Source organism: Paroedura picta, chromosome 16, assembly GCF_049243985.1.
Source record: "Paroedura picta isolate Pp20150507F chromosome 16, Ppicta_v3.0, whole genome shotgun sequence".
Taxonomy (NCBI): Eukaryota; Metazoa; Chordata; class Lepidosauria; order Squamata; family Gekkonidae; genus Paroedura; species Paroedura picta.
Window position 1 is genome coordinate 456,248 of NC_135384.1, and position 18,548 is coordinate 474,795.

General features: G+C 62.6%; 3 protein-coding genes across 6 annotated transcripts in view; all 3 read right to left on the reverse strand.

The window, feature by feature from the left end:
• Positions 1 to 1,255: 1,255 nt before the first annotated feature.
• LOC143826546 (membrane progestin receptor epsilon-like) lies at positions 1,256 to 6,424 on the reverse strand. Its single transcript, XM_077315382.1, has one exon. The coding sequence runs from the start codon at positions 5,058 to 5,060 to the stop codon at positions 3,057 to 3,059; it is 2,004 nt and encodes a 667-aa protein (XP_077171497.1). The 5' UTR covers positions 5,061 to 6,424; the 3' UTR covers positions 1,256 to 3,056.
• A 150-nt stretch (positions 6,425 to 6,574) lies between these two features.
• PCOLCE (procollagen C-endopeptidase enhancer) lies at positions 6,575 to 11,950 on the reverse strand. The gene is made up of 9 exons (XM_077315383.1): positions 11,456 to 11,950; positions 11,060 to 11,168; positions 10,279 to 10,540; positions 8,615 to 8,739; positions 8,344 to 8,480; positions 7,765 to 8,057; positions 7,584 to 7,655; positions 7,173 to 7,343; positions 6,575 to 6,828 (listed from the first exon to the last, which is right to left on the reverse strand). Exons 1-9 carry the CDS (start codon positions 11,572 to 11,574, stop codon positions 6,671 to 6,673), a joined length of 1,446 nt encoding a protein of 481 aa, XP_077171498.1. The 5' UTR covers positions 11,575 to 11,950; the 3' UTR covers positions 6,575 to 6,670.
• A 358-nt stretch (positions 11,951 to 12,308) lies between these two features.
• The window catches only part of KIF1C (kinesin family member 1C), a 28,847-nt gene continuing 22,607 nt past the window's right edge, over positions 12,309 to 18,548 (reverse strand). For all 4 annotated transcript variants that reach the window (XM_077315377.1, XM_077315378.1, XM_077315380.1 and 1 more), the window contains 6 exons: positions 18,418 to 18,512; positions 18,048 to 18,131; positions 17,532 to 17,712; positions 15,875 to 15,947; positions 14,624 to 15,256; positions 12,309 to 14,026 (listed from right to left, as the gene is read on the reverse strand). In XM_077315377.1, the coding sequence (XP_077171492.1) occupies positions 13,316 to 14,026; positions 14,624 to 15,256; positions 15,875 to 15,947; positions 17,532 to 17,712; positions 18,048 to 18,131; positions 18,418 to 18,512 (1,777 nt within the window). In that variant the 3' untranslated portion in view covers positions 12,309 to 13,315. The remainder of the gene's footprint in view (positions 14,027 to 14,623; positions 15,257 to 15,874; positions 15,948 to 17,531; positions 17,713 to 18,047; positions 18,132 to 18,417; positions 18,513 to 18,548) is intronic.

An 18,548-nucleotide genomic window follows, 5' to 3' on the forward strand; every position in this document is an offset into this window, starting at 1 on the left:
CCCACCAGGTTTTTTGGGGGTGGGGGAGGTGCCTTTGGGAGTCTGATAAAGGGAGAGTTGATTCGCGAAGTTTCTCCCCCGAAAATCTTGTTGGTCTCAAAGATGCTCGAGGACATGAGTCTAGCTGTTCAGCCAATTAATTCTTAAGTCGGGAGAATCCAGAGCAGCCACTTTCTCTCCCTGCCCCCTCCCCCAGTGAGTGCTGGTCAGAATGCCAGGCTAGGATTTGGGAGACCCGGCGGGCCACAGGGAGATAGGGCACCCATTGAAAAGGACAGGAGGCAGCTTCAGGGCTGATCAGAGGCAGCGCTGCTTCACTGAAGGAATTAACTCATGGAATTCACTGCCATAAGATGTAGCTTAAATGGCTTTCAAAGGGCACTGGAGAGACTCAGAGCAGGAAGAGGCAAGTTCTTTGCCACAAGGGCCTGCCTTATCTGCTTGTAGGCTTCCCAGAGGAATGGGTGGGCTGCTGTGAGAAACAAGACACTGGTCTAGATTGACCCACCTAGGTATGATGTCGGGGCTGAGCCATTCCCCCAAGACTTGCCCCAGGAGAACGACTGTGAGGCCACCACACCAAAGACCAGTTTGTCTTCTCCTTCAGAGTGCTCACTTGCCCCCCGCAAGCCCTCTTAGTCTCCCAGTGCCTTTGGACAGAGGCCAGCCCTTCTCCCACAAACTTCTGGGTTTCACTTTCAGCTAAAGACACCCCTAATCCAGACACAGTCAAGATTTCCTCCTCTTGCCTTGAGCCAGTCAGCACAGCAGCCCCACTCTGCATTCCCCAGCTGGACGAAGGGCTGGGCTTGCCCTTGCCTACTCTGGGAGTTCCAGGGCTCCTGGGAAAGGCCACTGTCGGGTTCCCCTGCCCTAAGCTCCCTCTTTCCCTTGGCTCAGCTGTCTGGAGCAAGAGGGCCCTTTGTCTTCACGCTGGACATGGCTGAGCCAGGCTCTGGGAAACAGGCAGGCTGCCTGCCCCTGGGGGTCAGCGGCTGTGGGAGAAGCCAGGGAGGGGTCCAGTAGAAGAGCTCTGCAGACTCGGTTGTGGGGACAGACCTGCACACGGTCCTCAGCCCTTCTACTACATCCAAGGGGGCAATTCTGCTAAAAGACTGCAGTAAGGAGTTCCACAGATGGGTTTTCTTGCCTTCCTCCCTCACCTACTGTGTGTTTTACTGGATAACCCTAAATCCAACCTTTTCTTCCAACCACTCAACTAATCCTTCATTTAAGAGCCCCCTTTAAACACGAGTCAGACACCACCTTCCTTTTATTCCAGCATAAGCGTCCGTGAGGCAGAGCTCCCTTCAGCAGATGCACCAAGTCTCCATCCATGGCGGGGGGGGGGGGGGAGAGGGGCAATGTTTTAAATATTGATACACGGTCTGCATCTACACGAACCAGCACCAGACGCATTTCTCCCCCTGTTTGGTATACGGGAACATACAGAGAACACTGGCCATAGCAATGCCTGGAGCCTTTGAGGAAGGGCAGCATAGAGCAAAATAAATACTTACATAACATACATACATACATACATGCCTACTCACTCATCACGGTGCAAAACATTTCCTTTGCCCCTGGATCCTCTTCAGTCCCATCAGAAACCCCTTGAAGCCAAGTGCCCAGGTAGAGCAGGAAAGAACTAGGTGCACGTGTTCAGGGATCCCTGGAGGCCCCCGTTTGGATGCAGAAATATCAATGCTTCCTTGCCGGGGAAACCAGATCCCCAGGGCGGGCAGAGACATGAAGGAAACTCTACGGCCGCAAGATGAGCACAGGGGCCAGGGCTCAGCCAGTAGGAGTCAGGGGGGGCCCAGGGGCCACCACCCTCCACCACTTTTGAACCCCACCTTCCAGCAATCAGCAGCTGGCTTGAGCAGCATGCCCAAAGGAGGCAGCGTCTTTCTGGGGCATAACGAGACCCTGCATGTGCAGAAGGACGGGACAGCCCCAGCTCAGCCTACCTGCTTCTTTGGCCCTGAAAGACATCAAGAGGGGTACAGACTTTGTCTTTTTTGGAAAGGGGATGCAAGAGCAAGGCATCCCCACTGGAAAGGGCCAGGCCACAGCAGTCAAGGACCACAAGTATGGGATCCAAAAGCACTCCACAAAACAAGCTCTGGTGCCTGGAGTCTCTCCCCCCCCCCCCCGCTTGTCTTCCCCACCCCCAGCAGCTGTCACAGGCCGGGACTGAGGAGGGAAAGGGGCGGGGAGCTGTCCTGGCCAAAGGGGCACGGCTGGCTGAATGTGCCCCTCTGGAGGGGGCAGCAGCCCAGGTTTCCCTGTGGGCTATTTTTACTGGGGTTTCTCCCCTCCCCCGCCCCCTATTTTTGTGCATTAAGCGCAACGCCGCCATGTGTGCATGTACATATTTAGGAAGAATTTAAACTGTTCTGTGAGCCTAGGAATTATGCTGGGAAAGGGTGGCTTTGTCAAAAGATCTTGCCTTAGATTTTGCTTTTGAAAGATGTTGTCTAGAGGGAAGGGGAAGGGAAGCGGGGCCAGGAAACACTAGCTGCCACTGCTCCAAAACGGGCGGACTCCTCATCTCCTGAGAGGCCTTTCGCCCGAAGGAAGTGTGTTACTGACCCCCTGCTCAGGCTGAGCCCCAAGGGAAGCCCCCGCCCCCTGCTGTGATACAAAACTGACCCTCCCTCTCTCCTGCTGTCGCTCTGCCCTTCTGGGAAATCCCTGCATCCTGGCTTCTTCCCTGATGCACAGCCTGCGGACCAACCCGAAATGGAAATCTAGGCCACCCATTTGCATGCTGGAAAGTCAGCCCTCTTCCCCAGGCCTCAGCCTCTCCTTCCGCTCCCTTTTGCAGCCATGTGCCTGCAGATCCCGGCTGGCTGTGGGCGGCCATCACGGGCCCAGCGGCCTCCAGGAGCCACCACCTCGGGCAGTCCAGCCTTCTCCCTTCTGCACACCCCTTGAGCCTCTCCACGGCCCTATCCAGTGGGAGCGGGAAACAGACAGGCTCCAAAAGCCCCTGCCCCCCACCCTGCCCATGCAGATCAGGAGGCGGAGTGCCCCCCACCCCGGCTGGCCCTTCAGTCCCCCTTCCTCCGCTGGCTGTCCTCCTGTCTGGCGTAGGCCTTGACCCCAAAGCAGGCCACGATGCTGGCCAGGAGCAGGAGCAAGATCAGCATCACCCCAAAGGTGGAGAGGAAGGTCGGCACCCTGGACAGCGGCGGCAGCGGGGGCCCCCCACCCAGTTCCTGGATCTCCCCTCGGATCATGTGGAGCTCGTCCAAGATGCTGAGGAAGGTGCAGCAGTGGAACCACTGGTGGCTGTGGCCCCAGATGTCAAACTTCCCAGGGCTGAAACGCTCAGGGATCTTGCTGACGTTGAAGATCCCGGAGGCCAGAAGCCAGAAGCAGTGGCGAAGGAAGAAGCGGCCGGTCCCTTGGCCCCCGCCAGCCCACCACAGCTTGTGGAAGACCGGGATGGAGACCACCACAAAGGGCAGCAAGAAAACCAACGTGCGGATCAGGTAGCGGTACTGCGGCCACTGGTGGCGGGAGCTGCAGCAGGCCAACGTGCAGAAGAGGGCAATGAGGCAGGCCGTGGGCACGTACAAGGCCTCAAACCAGGTGCCCGTTCGGCCCACCCACACAGAGAGCCAGTCCACGCCCTCCCCGCCCGGCCCAGGGCCAGAGGAGAGATTTGTGGCTCCGGCCGCCGGGCCCGGGAGACCTCGTGGTTGGATGTAGTAGAAGTAGGCCAAGGAGGAGCCCACCGTGTAGGCGCTGATGGTCCCGTAGTCGATGTAGAAGCAGATCTCCCGGATGACCAAGGACATGGAGTTGAAGAGGTGCGCCATGCTGCTGGCAACCAGGAGGCCACAGACACCCAGGAAGTAGTTCCAGAGGGGGTAGTAGAAGGGGTCCAGCAGTTCCCGCGGGGGGGCGGAGCCTTCGCTCCAGAACTGCTCCAAGAAGCGGAAGGCGAAGATGAAGACGGCCAGGAAGTGGGTCCAGAAGTTGCCCGTCTCGTTGGTGGGCTGGAAGGCCGAGACCAGGCACTGGGCAAAGGTGCAGCCGGGGCAGCGGTAGCCGCTGAGGATGAAGCTCTCCGTCACGCTGGGGGGCACCTCGCTGGAGCGCAGCAGCAAGACCCCAGGCTGGCCGGCCCCCAGCGGCATCTTGCCCCCCACGCCCATGCTCCCCCCTCGGCTCGGCTCGGCTCTGGGGCGGGAAGGGGCGCGCGGTGGCCGGGCTGAAGTCTGCCGGCGCTGCAGGCTGCGGGCACCGGGAAGGAGGGACGAAGGCAGCGGCGAGGGCGGCGCGCAGGAGCAGGTGCCGGCGAGCGGGATGCGGCAGGCAGAGCGGCCACAGCGCCCTTCTCCAGCCCCCGCCCCTGCGGAACCCGGGGAGGGGGGCACGCAAGGAGGGATGCGCTGCGCGGGCTCTGAGCCGCCGCCGCCCCCGCCCGCCCCCCGCTCCGGAGGACTCCGGCCTGCCGTTCGGCTCCGCCCCCAGCCTGCAGGTGCCGCCCCGCCCGCCGCTCGGTCCGGCGCGCACGGGAGCCGAGACAAGACGCCCCGGGAAGCAGCCGAGTCAAGGGGCCGCCCGCTGTCCCGCCAGGGCACGTGGCCCCCGGGTGGCCGCCTGCCTCCGCCGGCCGAGGAGAGCGCGCCGGGGATTGGGCGGCGGCGGCGGGCAGGTCCGGAGGAAGGGAGGGGGCGGCCGGCCGGCCTCCGGAGCCAGCCCTCCGGCCATGGCGACCTTGCCGGTGCCCGCTGCTCCCGGCTCCGCCGCGCCGATATTTTTAGGCACGGGGACGCCCGCGGCCGGGAAGGAGCGGCGCACCTCCCCGGCTTCTCCTTAGGGGGCGCCCCTGCCCGTCCTCCGCCTGGCTGGAGCATCCTGGGCTGGCTCCCTAAAAGGCAGCGGCTTCCTAGACAGCAGAGGCCCCGGGGAGCTGAACCCAGCCCTTTCTGCGCCGGTTTGTCAGCCCAAAGGAAAGGGCAGGTGGCCCCCCTGGGGTCAAGCCAGGCCAAGGCATCATTCACGACCCTCCCCTCACAGGGGCACCTTTCTTGCCAAGGCATGACTGAGTTACTTGTCAGTCACCCGGACTCTGCTTCACTCTCATTGAGGCCCCAGCAGCTCCCTCAGCGGGCCCAGGCACCACCTCCTGCTCGTCCACCAACGTGGTTTATGCCATCATGACGGGTCAGCAATGCCCACCCACCCCGTGCCTTGGGTAAGCTGGCCAATCCCTTTGACAAGGACACAGTCAATGGAACTCTGACACCAGAAACCACAACATTCAAAAGTTCTCTTCCAACGGAATTTGAAAGGGAGAACAGAGAGATTGCTGAACTGCAACTCATAACAAGGCTTAAGCCAATGCATCTTCCTGGACTGAACAGAAACCTAGGTTTTCTGTCTCACAACCAATGTGTATTTCTCCAGGGCTACTACCTCTCTGCAGATCGCACCCCATCCAATCACATCTCCTATTGCCATGTGACCTCCGAACCCACTTCCCTTTCCAAGATAGGAAAGTCAGACTCACATGCTGGCTGCATCGGAAGAGAGCAGTGACTCAGGCAGACTCCTTTCCGCCACATATCTGGTTTCTCTCCAAGGAGCTCCTGTCTTCTGCCTCTTCTCTCTGCCTCCCATTTGACTCCAGACGTGAGAAAAGTGTGGAACCCTTTTGCAGCTGGCAGGAGGGGGCCAGATCCACTGCACCGTAATGAGCAGGCTGATTGTCAGCCTGTTACAAAAGAGGCCGCTGTTTCTGCAGTTATGGGAAAGTACCAGATGGGTGGAAAAGCTATTTCCCCTGCAAAGCGTTACTGGAAGGGCTCGGGAGGTGGAGCCCAGCAGCCCCCAGGCGTGGCTTGGAGGTCCCAAGCCGAGGCTCCCCCACCCACTGACTTGCTCCAGCCCAGGGAGGGGGGCTTCTGAAGCAAGCACCGGCCTCGCCTGCCTGTGGCCCTGGTGACAGGAGACGCTCTACGACTGTCCTGCCGAGCTCAGGCACCGGGAGCAAGGAAGCTCTGCTTGAGCTACAGTCCAGCCAGGCATAGAGGGCCAGATGCCCCACCCGTGGCCTGGCAAACGCCTGTGGAGAGAGCAAGGGCCCAGCACTCCAGCCCAGCCACCACGTGGGGCGTGGAAGGATCCAACTCGGGAAGGCCACCGTGTATCAGAGTGGGGCAATATTGGCCACGGGGGACTGGGGGGAGGGCTTTGTGGGGGCTCCAGGTTGATTCAGAAGCCATTTGCTGCAGGGATGCTGCATAGTGAGGGCATCACCCCTTTTGCCCTGATCGGAACTGGACTGCCCCTTCTTGGCACCCGCTGAGCTCCTGGGCCAGTTTCCCCCTGCCCTTTTCCCAGGAGTCGTGCAGGAAGCCTGTCTGGGTGTGGGCAGAAAACGTGGTGTGATGCAGAGGGTGGAGGCCGGCCGGCCGGCCAGCGAAGCCCCACAGTTGTGCAGTGCTCAGGAAGGAGGCCCGGCAGAGCATGCCCCCCCCCCCAGTGTGGACAGAAGAGCAGAACGGCGGCATATGGAGTGGGGGGCGAACCTGGGAGAAGCAGGAGTCCCACAGCAAGATTCCCCCTTTTATTGGCTACAGCGTGCCGCGTGGGGACGGGAGGCACCCCCGTGCAGAGACAAGCAGAGCGGTGGGCCGAGGAGCCAGGATCAGGTCCGGTTCCTGGCGGCTGGAGCAGGGCAAGGACGCTTGCTGAAGTTGCTGAGGAGCTGCTGCTGCGGCTGCCGGAACGGAACCACGAAACTCCCGGGCGGCAGGAGGCCCACTCCGTCAGCGCCCACCTTGCCCATGAAGACGTAGCTGGCACCTGCAGAGGCAGAAGGGAGCCCTTCAGGCCGGCCCAGGCCAGGGACGGCCAGGCCTCTGAGCCAAGCCTTGCCCTGGGTGGGATCTTATCCGTTCAATCCCCCACCGCAGTCCTGCTGGAAGGGCTACGGCCTTTCTATGCCGCCTTCCCATTTACACACACAGAAAAGAACACCTGATAATTTAATCGGAGGGGAGGGGAGTGGCAGGAACCGGTCGGACCCAGGAGAGAGCTCTGCTCGGTAGGCAGCCCTATAGGAGCACCGCTGGGCCCGTGCGCATCCCAAGCGCTGAGGGCCCAGCCTAGCCATTGGGCAGGCTCTCTGCTGGCCGCTGGGCACTCACCTTTCTTGAGGAGGGGGCACTGTCTGCAAGGCACTTCTAGATGGAGGACGGCATCACTTCCGGGGGCCGGGAGACTCAGGGTGCCCGCCTTAAACGTGTTTGTGAGCAGCACAGTGGCAGTTACTCTGTTCCCAGCGCCTCGTACTGCTGTTTTCACCGTCCCTGTGATCACTGCGCAAGCCAAGAGAAGAGGGAGCCGTGGAATGAACTCCTGGGTGCCCAGCAACAGGGAAGGGGGCATTCGGGGGCCTCCCTCGGGGCTCCCGCCGGGCAGAGGGCGGGGAGTTGCATACATGCATGTATCCATTGCTGCACTAGAGATTCTGAAATTGGTTCCCCTCCACACCCAGATACCCTGAAACAGACCCCCCCACACACACACACACACCTCCATGCACCCAAACATCTCACCAAAATCGCTGGTGCAGAAATTGCTCTGGAGCGTTCCCGTCCGGCGGCACTGCGGTGGGCACGTGAGGTCATCTGCAGGCACCAAACGGGAGAGGGTCACGCACTCCCTGTCTCCCTCCCAGCCCCACCCCTCTGCCCAGGCCCCTCTGGCAGCCCAGCTTGCCTCCCCCTGGGCTCTTACTGGGGCTGCTCACTGGGGGCGCTCCCCCGTCGGGTCTCGGCCTCCGGCCCGGTGGCAATTTGGGGCGTCCTGCGGGCTTGCTGGTGGGCTTGGGCTTTGACGGGGGAGGTCTGTTGCCCGGCTCTGCTGGCTTGGTGCCCGGGAAGACACGGCGTGGGGGGGGCTCGGCGATATCCTGGTCCACCAGCTCGTTGCGGCTCCGCACCACGTAGGAAGCCGAGAAGCCGTCGGCCGTGACGCTGAGGTCGGAGACAAACTGGACCAGCAGTTCGTTCCCATCCGAGAGGACGGGGCTGCAGAGGGAAACGGCAAGGAGGAGGTCTCTGCCCTCCGCAGCCCTCAGGACAGGCCCCCTGGGTGGCTTTCGAGGGGAGTCACAGTCACAGCTCCTCTCAGCTCTGCGGCCCAGTCTCCCCAGGCCCCTGCCCAGAGACGCTCCTGCCAAAGGATACCCCAAGCAAAAGCCCCTGGGGAGCCTCCAGCCCCTGGGGGAGCGGGCCTTGTCCCCAGGGCTGTGCAGGGGGCAGGCAGCCGCTTCCAGGGAGCCTCTGGCCCACGGAGGGGGGGGGGTCAGCCTACCTGGGGGAGTGGTCTCCGCAGAACTTGCCAATTCGCCGTGAGTCATCCCGGTCTGCCCCGTTGAACACGGCCACGTAGTCGTAGCGGCAGTAGGTGTCTGGCTCCACGTCAAACTTCCCGAAGGTCAAGGCCACCACCTGGGCGAGACAGCGGGGAGGGAGGAGTCATGCCCTTGAAGGCATGGGGCGAGGGCACCCGCACGAGGAGGAGGAGGAGGCCGGGATAGACTACCAAGCAGTGTGGGGGGGGGCAATGTGGGGCTCCCCCTCACCTTGTCCTTTGGGGCAATGATGTGCCAGGAGCAGCTGATGCCGGCCGGGTAGTCGCTCTCCGGCCAGTTGGGGGTCTTCAGGGTGCCCTGCGGCTTCTCCAGTTTCCCTCCGCAGAACTGGTTCTCTGTGGCCAGAAAGGGAGGATGGAAGGGGAGGCAGGGACAGCGGCACAGCTACGAATTCTCCTGCGGGCGGCTCAAGCACAGAGCACGTAGGGGGGTGGGGTGGGGAGGGGGCTGCTGATATGGCTCTGTGTCCGGAGCCCCCTCCCCGGATGAAGTGCCCCTGCATTCCCCAGCCCTCACAAGGGCTTTTGCACGCATCGCAAGGAGGCACACAAATGGATGTGTTACACACGCACAGATCCAGGCTTCTGGAACAAAACCCTCTAGCTGCTTTCACACAAGCACCTCAGCTCCTGTGCAGATTGCAGCTGCCCTCCTCCCCCACCACCACCACGCAGGCCCCTTACTCTGTGGCAGGAGCCGGACCCCTGTCTGCAGCATAGGCTCTTTCCCCCCCCCGACCCAAGCCCGTCTTCAGCCCCACCCTCCCCACCGGGGCCGTGATGCAGGTGGGGCTTCCCCTCCCTGCACCAAAGCCCCACGGGAGCGGGAGGGAGGGATAGGCTGGGCCAGGATCTTGCAGTGTGTCTGTCCCCCAAGGGAGAGCCCCCAAGGGAGAGAACCCTGCCCAGCAAAACAGCAATTTGGGAGACCACAAAGCTCTGGCTAATGATGGGTTAGAGAACCAAGCGCTGGAGAGTCCAGCTTAGACCAACTGCAGGGTCAGGGGGAACCGAGAATCAATCAGCTGGCCCGGTCCAGATGGGAGGGGGGGTCTTTGGGGGCAGGCCCGTTTCCATCCTCCTTGGCCCTTCCAGCCCTTCCTCACCACAACCGAGATGCTTCCCAGGCCCTCCACCCACCCACCCACCCAAGAAGAGCTGCAGCTACGAAAGGGGGAGGTTGTCTCCAGGAGTCTCATGCTCCCCCTCCCCATAGTCCCACGGTTTCCAGAACCCCCAGGATGGGCACCCCACATCCGCAGCCCCAGAGCAACTGGTGGAAAAGGGCCTGGCCACTGGGTTTGCAGTAGCATCATGAGCCCCCCCCCCTCGTAGACACACCCCTCCCCCTGCATGCAAGGCCTTCTCTGGTTTCAGGCCCTTTGAATTGTCCCACTTGTTCTGATGCAAGGAGGGGGGTGGGGGAAACGGAGGATCCTCTTATGACACTGGAGACTCGGCTACCCCAGACCGAATGGCAAACAACGGTGACAAGGTGCACCTTCAAGCAGGTGCTGGGTAAGACATTTCAAGATCTCTCTCCACCCACCAATGCAGAGAGAGAGAGACACCTCGTTCCTGGATCATCCATTGCATGGACTTTGTGTAACTACTCAAGAGCAAGATTTGTCTAGAATTCTCAGGCCAGCTAAGCAGGGTCACCTGGGGGCAAAGAGGGAAATGTCTGCTGCAGACGCACACAGCTGTCACCCCCAGGACACCAGAAAGGCCTGATGAATGGTCTCCAAGGCCTGTTTTCCCAGCATCCCCTGTGCTCCTGGGCATTTCGCAAGACGGATCGCAGGCCCTGGAAGCCGCCAGCCAGAAGAGGAACCTGGGCAGGCGGCCAGTGGGTTCGGAAGCCCCCCCCCTTACCATTGACGTGAGGGAGCCCGCCACTGTACCAGACGAGGAACCCCCGCCCGACGGTGCCCTCGTCAGAGGCCATCTGCAGCATCATGCGGTTGCTGGTGGAGAGGATGGCCCCCGGGCGGAAGGTGCCGCAGAAGCGGCCCAGCCGCTGCCCCTCCACTGCCTGGTGTCCGTTGTACACGTCCAGGTAGTCATAGCGACAAACCGGGTCTGGCTCCAGATCGAAAACCCTGAAAGACAACATGACCACCTGGCCCTCCGGCACCTGGAGGAGCAAGCAGGTGGCCAAGGGTCTGTCTCAGGCCGCGGAGGACCCCCACAGGACCCCTCCTCCTGCATTCTCATGCCCCACCGCTCCATGCCCATCCCTGTGATCCCAGTTTCGCAAATGCAATGTTTAGAGGCAGAGAACAAGCAGAAATCCCCCCTCTCCTTGTGTCCAGGGAGGATTCTCTTGAGGGGCTGTGGCGGGAGGGCGGTTCTTCACTCATGGAAGGAATTCCACCCTTGATACAGCCAGGCGGCAGCTCTCTCCGAACCCAGATGTGGCTCCTCTTTGCCAGATGCAGGAGGGATTCTTTTATGTGTGTGTGTGGGGGGGGGGGAATTCTGGATGCAATCCCGGGATCCAGGGCAAGAATCTACACTGGCACGCCACAGCGTTTCTGAACACACACAGAGTGCTCCATTCTTCTCAGCTGGGAGGAGAAGCCGCCCCTGGTAACTCTGGCTTAACTCTGGGCCCCGGTAGCGGCTGACCCCCAACGCTGCTCTTACGAGTTACCGTAATGGTCCAGGTGCACTTCTTGCTGGACGGGTAGTGGGCCGGAAAGCCCTCGCTGGCAATGTAGCCGGTGTCTCCCGTGTAGTCGCCCCCGCAGTGGAAGACGGGCCTGAGCAGAGAGGAAGCGGGAGGGGCGAGTCCAGGGGCAGCAGCCCGCCCGCCCGCCCGCCCGCCGAGCCGAAAGGGCCCCTTCCCTCCCCGTCGTGGCTCCGGAGGCCCTTCCAAGAATTCCGGGAATCCGGCCGGCGGGCGCGCCTCGGCCGCTGGCAGCTCCCGCCGTCTAATCCCTCCCAGATGTGCAGCAGCGCGCGGGGTCCCGGGCGGCGGCTGGATGCTGGGGACGGGGCCTTGCCGGGCTGCCCGCCGTCGGTGCTGGAGGAGGAGGGGGGCGGCTACCTGGTGTGGTTGCCTCCGCCGGGGGCAGGCGGGGGGTCCTCCTGGGCTCGGCTGAGCTGCAAGAGCAGCAGCGGCAGCAGCAGCAGCAGCAGCAGCGACGCGAGGGCGGCCGGCTCCATCGGGGCGCTGGGCTGGGCTGGGCTGAACTGTTTGGACGGGGCGGACGAAGAGCTGCTCCTGCCGCGCCGCGCGGAATGCGTCTGTCCGAGGAGCCGGAGGGGCGCCGGGGGGAAGGAGGGAGGGCGGGAGGCGGCTGCCGCCTCCGAGGGGGCCGGGCCGGGCCCGGAGGGAGGGAGCGGAGGGGACACGCGGGCGGGGCTCCGGCGAGGCAGCCTTCGGGCACGTGCAGAGCACCGGAGTACACGAGTGAGAGCACGAACGCGCAGGGGCCTGCCGCTCGGACAAGGGGCCACTCAGACACGTGTCACGCACTCAGACGTGTCCAGAGAGCCGGGTCTATCCCCTCCCCCACAAATACCTCCCATCTCCCATGATGCCTGGGGGGCCCAGGCTCAGTTCTTCGAATGCTCCCCCCAGCCCAGCCTGGTGGGGAAGGGGCGTCCGCCTGTCAGTTGTTTTGAGATGGGAAGACGGGCATGAAGCGCCCGTCTTCTTTTTCCGCCTCGGGGTACTGTGGGGAGGGGGTCTGCCGGGACCTCCCCTGCAAGCGCCCCGCTCCAGGAAATGGGCGGACCCTGTCAAAGCTCCGCCCGGGCAGGCGCTATTCCGCGAGCAGCCCCCTCCCCCCGCGCCCTCAAGACTCAACCCCCCCCCCTCCGCGGCCCCCTGCTTCTGGGCCGGCAACACCGGGCTGCTACCCCGCCCCCCAAGGAAGACGAGGGGAGCAGGCAGGCGAGGCACAGACAGGCACCTTTATTGGGGGAGAAAGGGAGTCCAAACGTAGAGCCCAACCAGCCTGGCCTCCCCCATAGGGACCCCCCAACTCTCATGGGCTGCTAAACTCCAGGGCACCAGGCACCCCCCCTCCCAGCATTTGCAAACCCAGAGTTGGCAACCATGTATCTGGGCCGACCCCCCCCCCCCCCACTCAGCCCAAGCAGGATAGGAGGGGGAGGAATACACCAGGCGGGGGGTCCCCTCCGCACCCAGGGAGGCGTGGCCATGAGCACTGAGCCCCCCCCCTTTGTGGCAGAGGTCGTACAGAAAGCAGGGCCTTGGGGGGGGCACCCATGTTCTGGAGGGACGGTAGAAGTTGGCTTCCTTTCTGGACACAGAAACACATCAGAGCCACATAGTGATTACCCCCCCCCCCCCCGCCATGGGTCAGGCCACCCCCCAGGGCCACAAGACACGCCGAAGCAGACAGGCGGGAACCCCCACTGGGCAAGGAAAAGTTGCCAACCTCTCCAGGGGGGAACTCTTCCTCCACCACACTTAACACCCCCCCCCCAAGCACACACAACCACCCAAGCCAGCCACAAGACAGTCGGGGGGGGGGGGGGGGGCTCCAACGGGGCTGCAGCCCAGACACTCCGCTCTCCTCCTCCCACAACTGCCCCCACACAGGCCTTCAGCACTTCCTCCAACCCACAGTCCTCTTGGCACAAGCCCACCGCCCACCCCCCCCCCCCGGCTTCCTCCTTCTAACAGACATCAAAACACTGCCTCCCAATCCCATCCCAGCAGCCACAAGACCTCTGCAATCCGCACCTGAATTCCTTAGCCTAAAATCTTTGGCGTCCAGGGCCCCTTCCCCCTGCCGTCCCCAGCAGGCTCTGCTCCCCCCCCCCCCCCAAGTGTTCTGCCTGCCTTTGGGTTGCAGGGGGAGAGGCCCAAGTCCAACAGCTGAACTGGGAGGGGGGGGCAGGGGCTGCTCCTGCCTCCACACTCCCCCCCCCCTCACACTGTGCTTTCCCGCTCCTGCTGCAGGTTGGGTGCTGATCGCTGGCGGCGCATGCGTGGGGGGGTCTGGCCCTCGGGGTTGCCGGGCCGGTGCTGGGGGTACGGCTGGTGCTGGCGGGGGTAGTAGTTGTGCTTGCGGGGCTGGTAATGCTCCGGGCCCTGTCCGCGCCTGCCCCGATGCCCGCCTTCCAGGGAGTTGCGCCGGGCCGGGCGGGCCGCCCGCTTCTGCTGAGGCTGGGGGCTGCTGTGACGGGCGGGCTTTGGGCTCGGGGCCTGGGGGGCCTCGCCGCTGCCCCCCGGCTCCTTCTCCCCGCCGCCGCCGCCGCCCCCCACCATGAACCCAGAGTTGGGGGCCCAGGAGTAGCGGTGCTGAGGGTTACTCTTGAAGGGGAAGCGTAGCTTGCAGTCCTGCGGGGGGATGAATTTGCCAGGGGCGGCGCTGTGCGGCTGGTTGCGGCGCAGGGACCGGCTGAGCTGCTGCTGCTGCAGGTTCTGGAGTCGGGCTTGCTCCTGCCGGAGCCAGCGAAGGCGTCCGCGCCGGAAGGCAGGGTCCTTCTCCATCAGGCGGGTGACCCGGTCGTAGCAGGAGGCCGCCTCCGCCTCCACTTCCGCCTCCCCGCCCGGCCGCTCCTCGGCCTCCCCGTCCGCCACTGCGAGGCCTTCGGCAAGCAGCAAGGAGCCCCACTCGTTCTCGAGGTCTTCGTCCTCCTGCGGCAAAGGGAAGGGGGAGAGGCCGGCCCGTGAGTGCACAAGACCCTCGCCAGGCACCCTGAAAAGCAACCCACTTCAGCATGACTGGACTGCGGGGCTTCAAGGGGGACTCTGCTTTGTCCTACTGCTTGGGGCCAACACAGCAACCCACCTCCCTGGCTCAGACGCCCGGCCCATTAAGGGCCATCTTGCCCACTCAGCCGGGAGGTCTGCCCCCTGCCCCCCACAAACCTGGAGACCTGGGCACGCCGGGCCTGAGCCTGCTTCTGTTCCTCTCGCTGCGGGGCAAGAGGCAGGTCGGGGTCTGGCCCTGAGACTGAGAGCCAGGGGAAGGGCTCAGCGGCCACACTTCCTCTCCCGGGCCCGGCCCAGTGCAGATCTTGGTGGAAGGCCCCCTCGGACCGCTCTCATCACATCGCGGACGCTAAGCAGGGCCAGGCCGGGTTCGGACTTGGCCGGGGGTGCCGTGCGGAGGCGGCCAAGGGCCGGCCAGTTCTGAAGGTTCCCAGGAGTCCTCTGGGACTTGCTGGCACGTTCCACCGACACCCACTGAGGGTGAAGCCACAGGATATGCTTGACAACTCAGCAGCTCACCTGGGCAGAAATGGGGATGACCCGCTCCATCTTGACCACCCGATCCCGGAGCGAGCGGATCTCTTCATCTTTCATGTTGTTCTGGATTTTCACCTCTTGCAGGATATCCGTCAGCTTGTCAATGTGAGCTCGCAGGTCGTCCACGTCGGTGCCGGCCCGGCCATCGGCGTTCCCCCCGCCGGCACTGCCGCCGCCGATGGTCCCGTCTGCCTCGCCCACCCCGACCGTGTCCCACACGTCCCGGGCCACGGCCCGCCAGCTGTCCCGCTCATTGGGATCGCGCTTCCCGTAGAGCCGGCACAGTTCCTTCATCTTCACGATGCTCATGGCCTCAATCTCCTGGCGGGCGTGGCGGAAGTCATTCAGCGCCACCTCGTAGCAGATCTCCTTCACCGCTTGCATCTTGAGGTCAGCCAGCGTCAGCCAGCGGGGGTCCTTGGCCACCCGGCGGCGCTGCGGGATCTGGTACACGCGCAAGGGCTCTCGCTTCTTGCCGGAGCTCGGCAGACCACACCGGCGCACGATGGTTTGCACTTTGGTGGCGGGGAGCTTCTCCCGCAGCGAGGAAATGAGGCGCCAGCTCTCCTCACACGAGCGCTTGTCTGAGTCGTCACCACTGTCTGAGTCTGCGTACTGCCGGGGAAGGCAGGAAGGCAGGATGGAAGGAAGGAAGGAAGGCAGGAAGGAAGGCAGGAAGGAAGGAAGGAAGGAAGGAAGGAAGGAAGGAAGGAAGGAAGGAAGGAAGGAAGAGGAGGAGGGGCTGGCGTGAGGACAGGTCCCCTCCGCTCCACAGCCCTGTCCACAGGCCCTATGCCCCACCCACAGTCCCAACACGGTGCCTTTACTGCTGCCAAGTCTTGCTAAAAGGGAGTGGGTGGGTTGGCGGCGCTTCTGTCTGGGCCGAATGTTTCTTCACTAGCTCCGCAGGGAGACTTGTGTGAAGGCAGAGTCTGGTCTCCCACAGGATGCTGTGGACAGCGCTGGACAGAACCCCCTCCCGGCCTTTCTGCAGTTGGCTCTGCCTCCTGTGACGGCTGCTTTGTGGTTGTGTCAGATTTCCAAAGGTGCCTGCTGGACCCCTGAGCTACACTGACCACTGGTGTGATCACACACGGTTGTGCTGGCCTCCACCCCCACGCCATGCTGGGCACCCGGCAGACTGCTACTCAGAATGAACGCCTCAGCTTCTCTGAGCCTCACGAGGGAGCCGCCCCCTCCCTGAAGAACAGCAGCTGGCACACCCATCCCTACCAGTCTTTGCTGCTCCAGCAGAAGGTCAGCCTCCTCCTTCTCCCGTCGATACTGGCTCTCCAGGTCTTGGAGTCTGCACGGGGGGGGGGGGGGGAGGCAGGAGAACAAAAAGGATCACTGCAAGGCATCTGTGCATGGCAGGTATCAGCCCTTGCAGAGGATCCTGGCCCCAGGGGCGAGACGGGGCTGTCCTTGGACCTCTTCCAGGCCCGGCCTCCTTCCTTGGGGGCCTTCCAGCTGGACTGATGGGGGCGGGGCAGGGAGGCTTGCACTCTTACTGACGGAAGAGGAGGCTTTTATTGGAATGGTTTCCCTTGGGAGGAATGAAAGGCTGCCTGAAAGCTCCCCAAAACAAGGCGAGATCAGGCAGGAGAGGCAGTTTGTGTGCCTGGCCCAAGGCCACCTGGCCCACATCCACCGCAGAGGGGAGATCTGAGCGTGGCTCCCCCACATCCTTATCTAACCTCCCCTGGTTCCGAGCCAAACACAAGACAAAGCTCTGAGGACAGGAGGCCGAGCTGAGCGGCTGCGGAAAAGACCGGAAGCATGTGCAGAGAGGCGGGCAGGTTAAGAGTCTATCATGAGGGAATCTATTTGGAAGCGAATAATGGTCTGAACTCCTGGCTGGAGTGTCCGCCCGACTCTGCCAAGGGTCAGCTGGACTCTGCGCCCCCCCCCTGCTGGAAACAGGCCTCATTTCTCCGCCTACAGCTGGCTCCTTCGGTGTCTGAGTCAGGCCCGGCCACCGTCATCCATGCAACTGTCACCTCAAACTGCAGGTGGCCCAGAACGGAGCACCAGGGTCAGCTCATAGGACTCCCAAACCGTGGTCGCGACCCTGGCCACCAGTGAAGTGTTGGTGTCCACCTTTGAAGTCAGGGACCCTCCCACCTACGGGACCGCCTCTCCTCTCACAACCCCTCCCTCTCCAGTTCAGGGGCCCCCTGCAGGTCCCTGGCCCCAGGATGGCCCGGTTAATAAAATTTATTCATTAGATTTTATTGGTTTTAACTTTACTGGGTTTAATGTAAATCGCCCCAAGGCCCTTTGGGTAAGTGGCAACTGAAAAATCTAATAAATTAAAACCCTGGAGAAGGTCATGGAATCATTGAATCATAGAGTGGAAGGCACCTCCTGGGTCATCTAGCCCAGCCCCCTGCACCATGGAGGACACTCAAAACCCTATCACTGATCTACCTGCCACCCCCATGAACCTTCACAGAATCAGCCTCTCCGTCAGATGGCTCTCCAGCCTATGTATAAAGATTTCCAAAGATGGAGAACCCTCCACCTCCTGAGGAAGCCTGTTCCACTGAAAAACTGCTCTGACTGTCAGGAACCTCTTCCGGATGTTTAGACGGAATTTCTTTTGAATTAATTTCATCTCATTGGTTCTGGTAATTTTCCTCTCAGCATTCAATGTGACAATCTCGTGAATGGCTAACCCACAAAGGGCATGGGGGTGGCCAGAGCCCCCCTCCCAAACCAGGAAGGGACCCCAACCCCAACTTCCCCTATGGCCAGTCGAGGGGCCTCTGGCCTTCGGTCCCAGGCTGTCGCAGGGCAAGCCGGGCTTCCTTCTGCCGAGGCCTCTATCCTGGCCCCGGCCCAAGTCCTGCTGCTTGCAGGGTCCCCCCCGAAAGACAGACACACAGACCTCTTTTCCATCTCCAGTTTGATGTCGATGCCCTGTTTCTCCAGCAGCTCCCGCTGGGCAAAGTTCCAGTCCACGGGCTCCGGCTGGCTCTCCAGAGGGGGGTTCCGCTCTCTCTCCATCCGTGCCTGCTCCGGGTGGTTGAAACGGAAGACGTGGTTCTTGCCCATCACAATTCGGTTCCCTGAAGAGAGAAAGATCCTGCTCGGCGGGGCACAGGGCAGCGTCCCATCAGGGAGGGGCAAAGATGTCAGCGCTCCAGGGCACCACAATTGTTCACCCTCCCCCTGAGGTTGCTCACCCCATCACCTCCAGGGGTGCCCCACGTTCTGCAATCCCCAGAGGCTGCCTCACGCTGCCCCCAGGCAGAACTGGTGGGTCAGAAATGCTGGGAGCCTTCCCAAAGAGCGCCAAGAGTCTTCCTTCCACACAGGAGCCTCTCTCTGCCCAGGCCCTCGAAGGCCCTGCTTCAGGCTTTAGCGCCCGGGGAATGACATCCGGCCGGTGCCCACCCCCTACCTGATCTCAGCACCAGCGACTCCGTCACCTGCTTCCCGTTGACGTAGGTCTCTGCCCCCTCGCACGGCTCCAGCGTGACAACAACTGAAAGGGGAGAGGGCCGGAGCTCAATCCCGCCTCTCTCGCGAAGGCCTTTGGGTGCCGGCACCGTTCGGCCTTTGCCCTGGGGCTGCGAACCCAGGCCTGACGCGGCAGCAGGAAGGGAGGCGCCCAGCGACCCACCAAACAACTACTACCTGCTGGCACACTCCCCTGCAGTCAGGCCCGTCTGCTCCGCGCAAGCACAAGAGACGGGAGAGGAAACGTCAGCGTTCTAAGCCATCCCGAAAAGCATTCAGATGGTGACCCGCTCCCTCGCCCCCCTGCCCACCTTCTCCAGACGCCGTGGTGATGCTGCGGAAGAGGCAGTGCTGCTCCTTGATGAACTGCCCGGTTAGCTTGATGTCCCCGTTTTCCTGGCCGACTCTGGAGCAGGAGGAAAGCGGGGTCCAGATGAGGCCC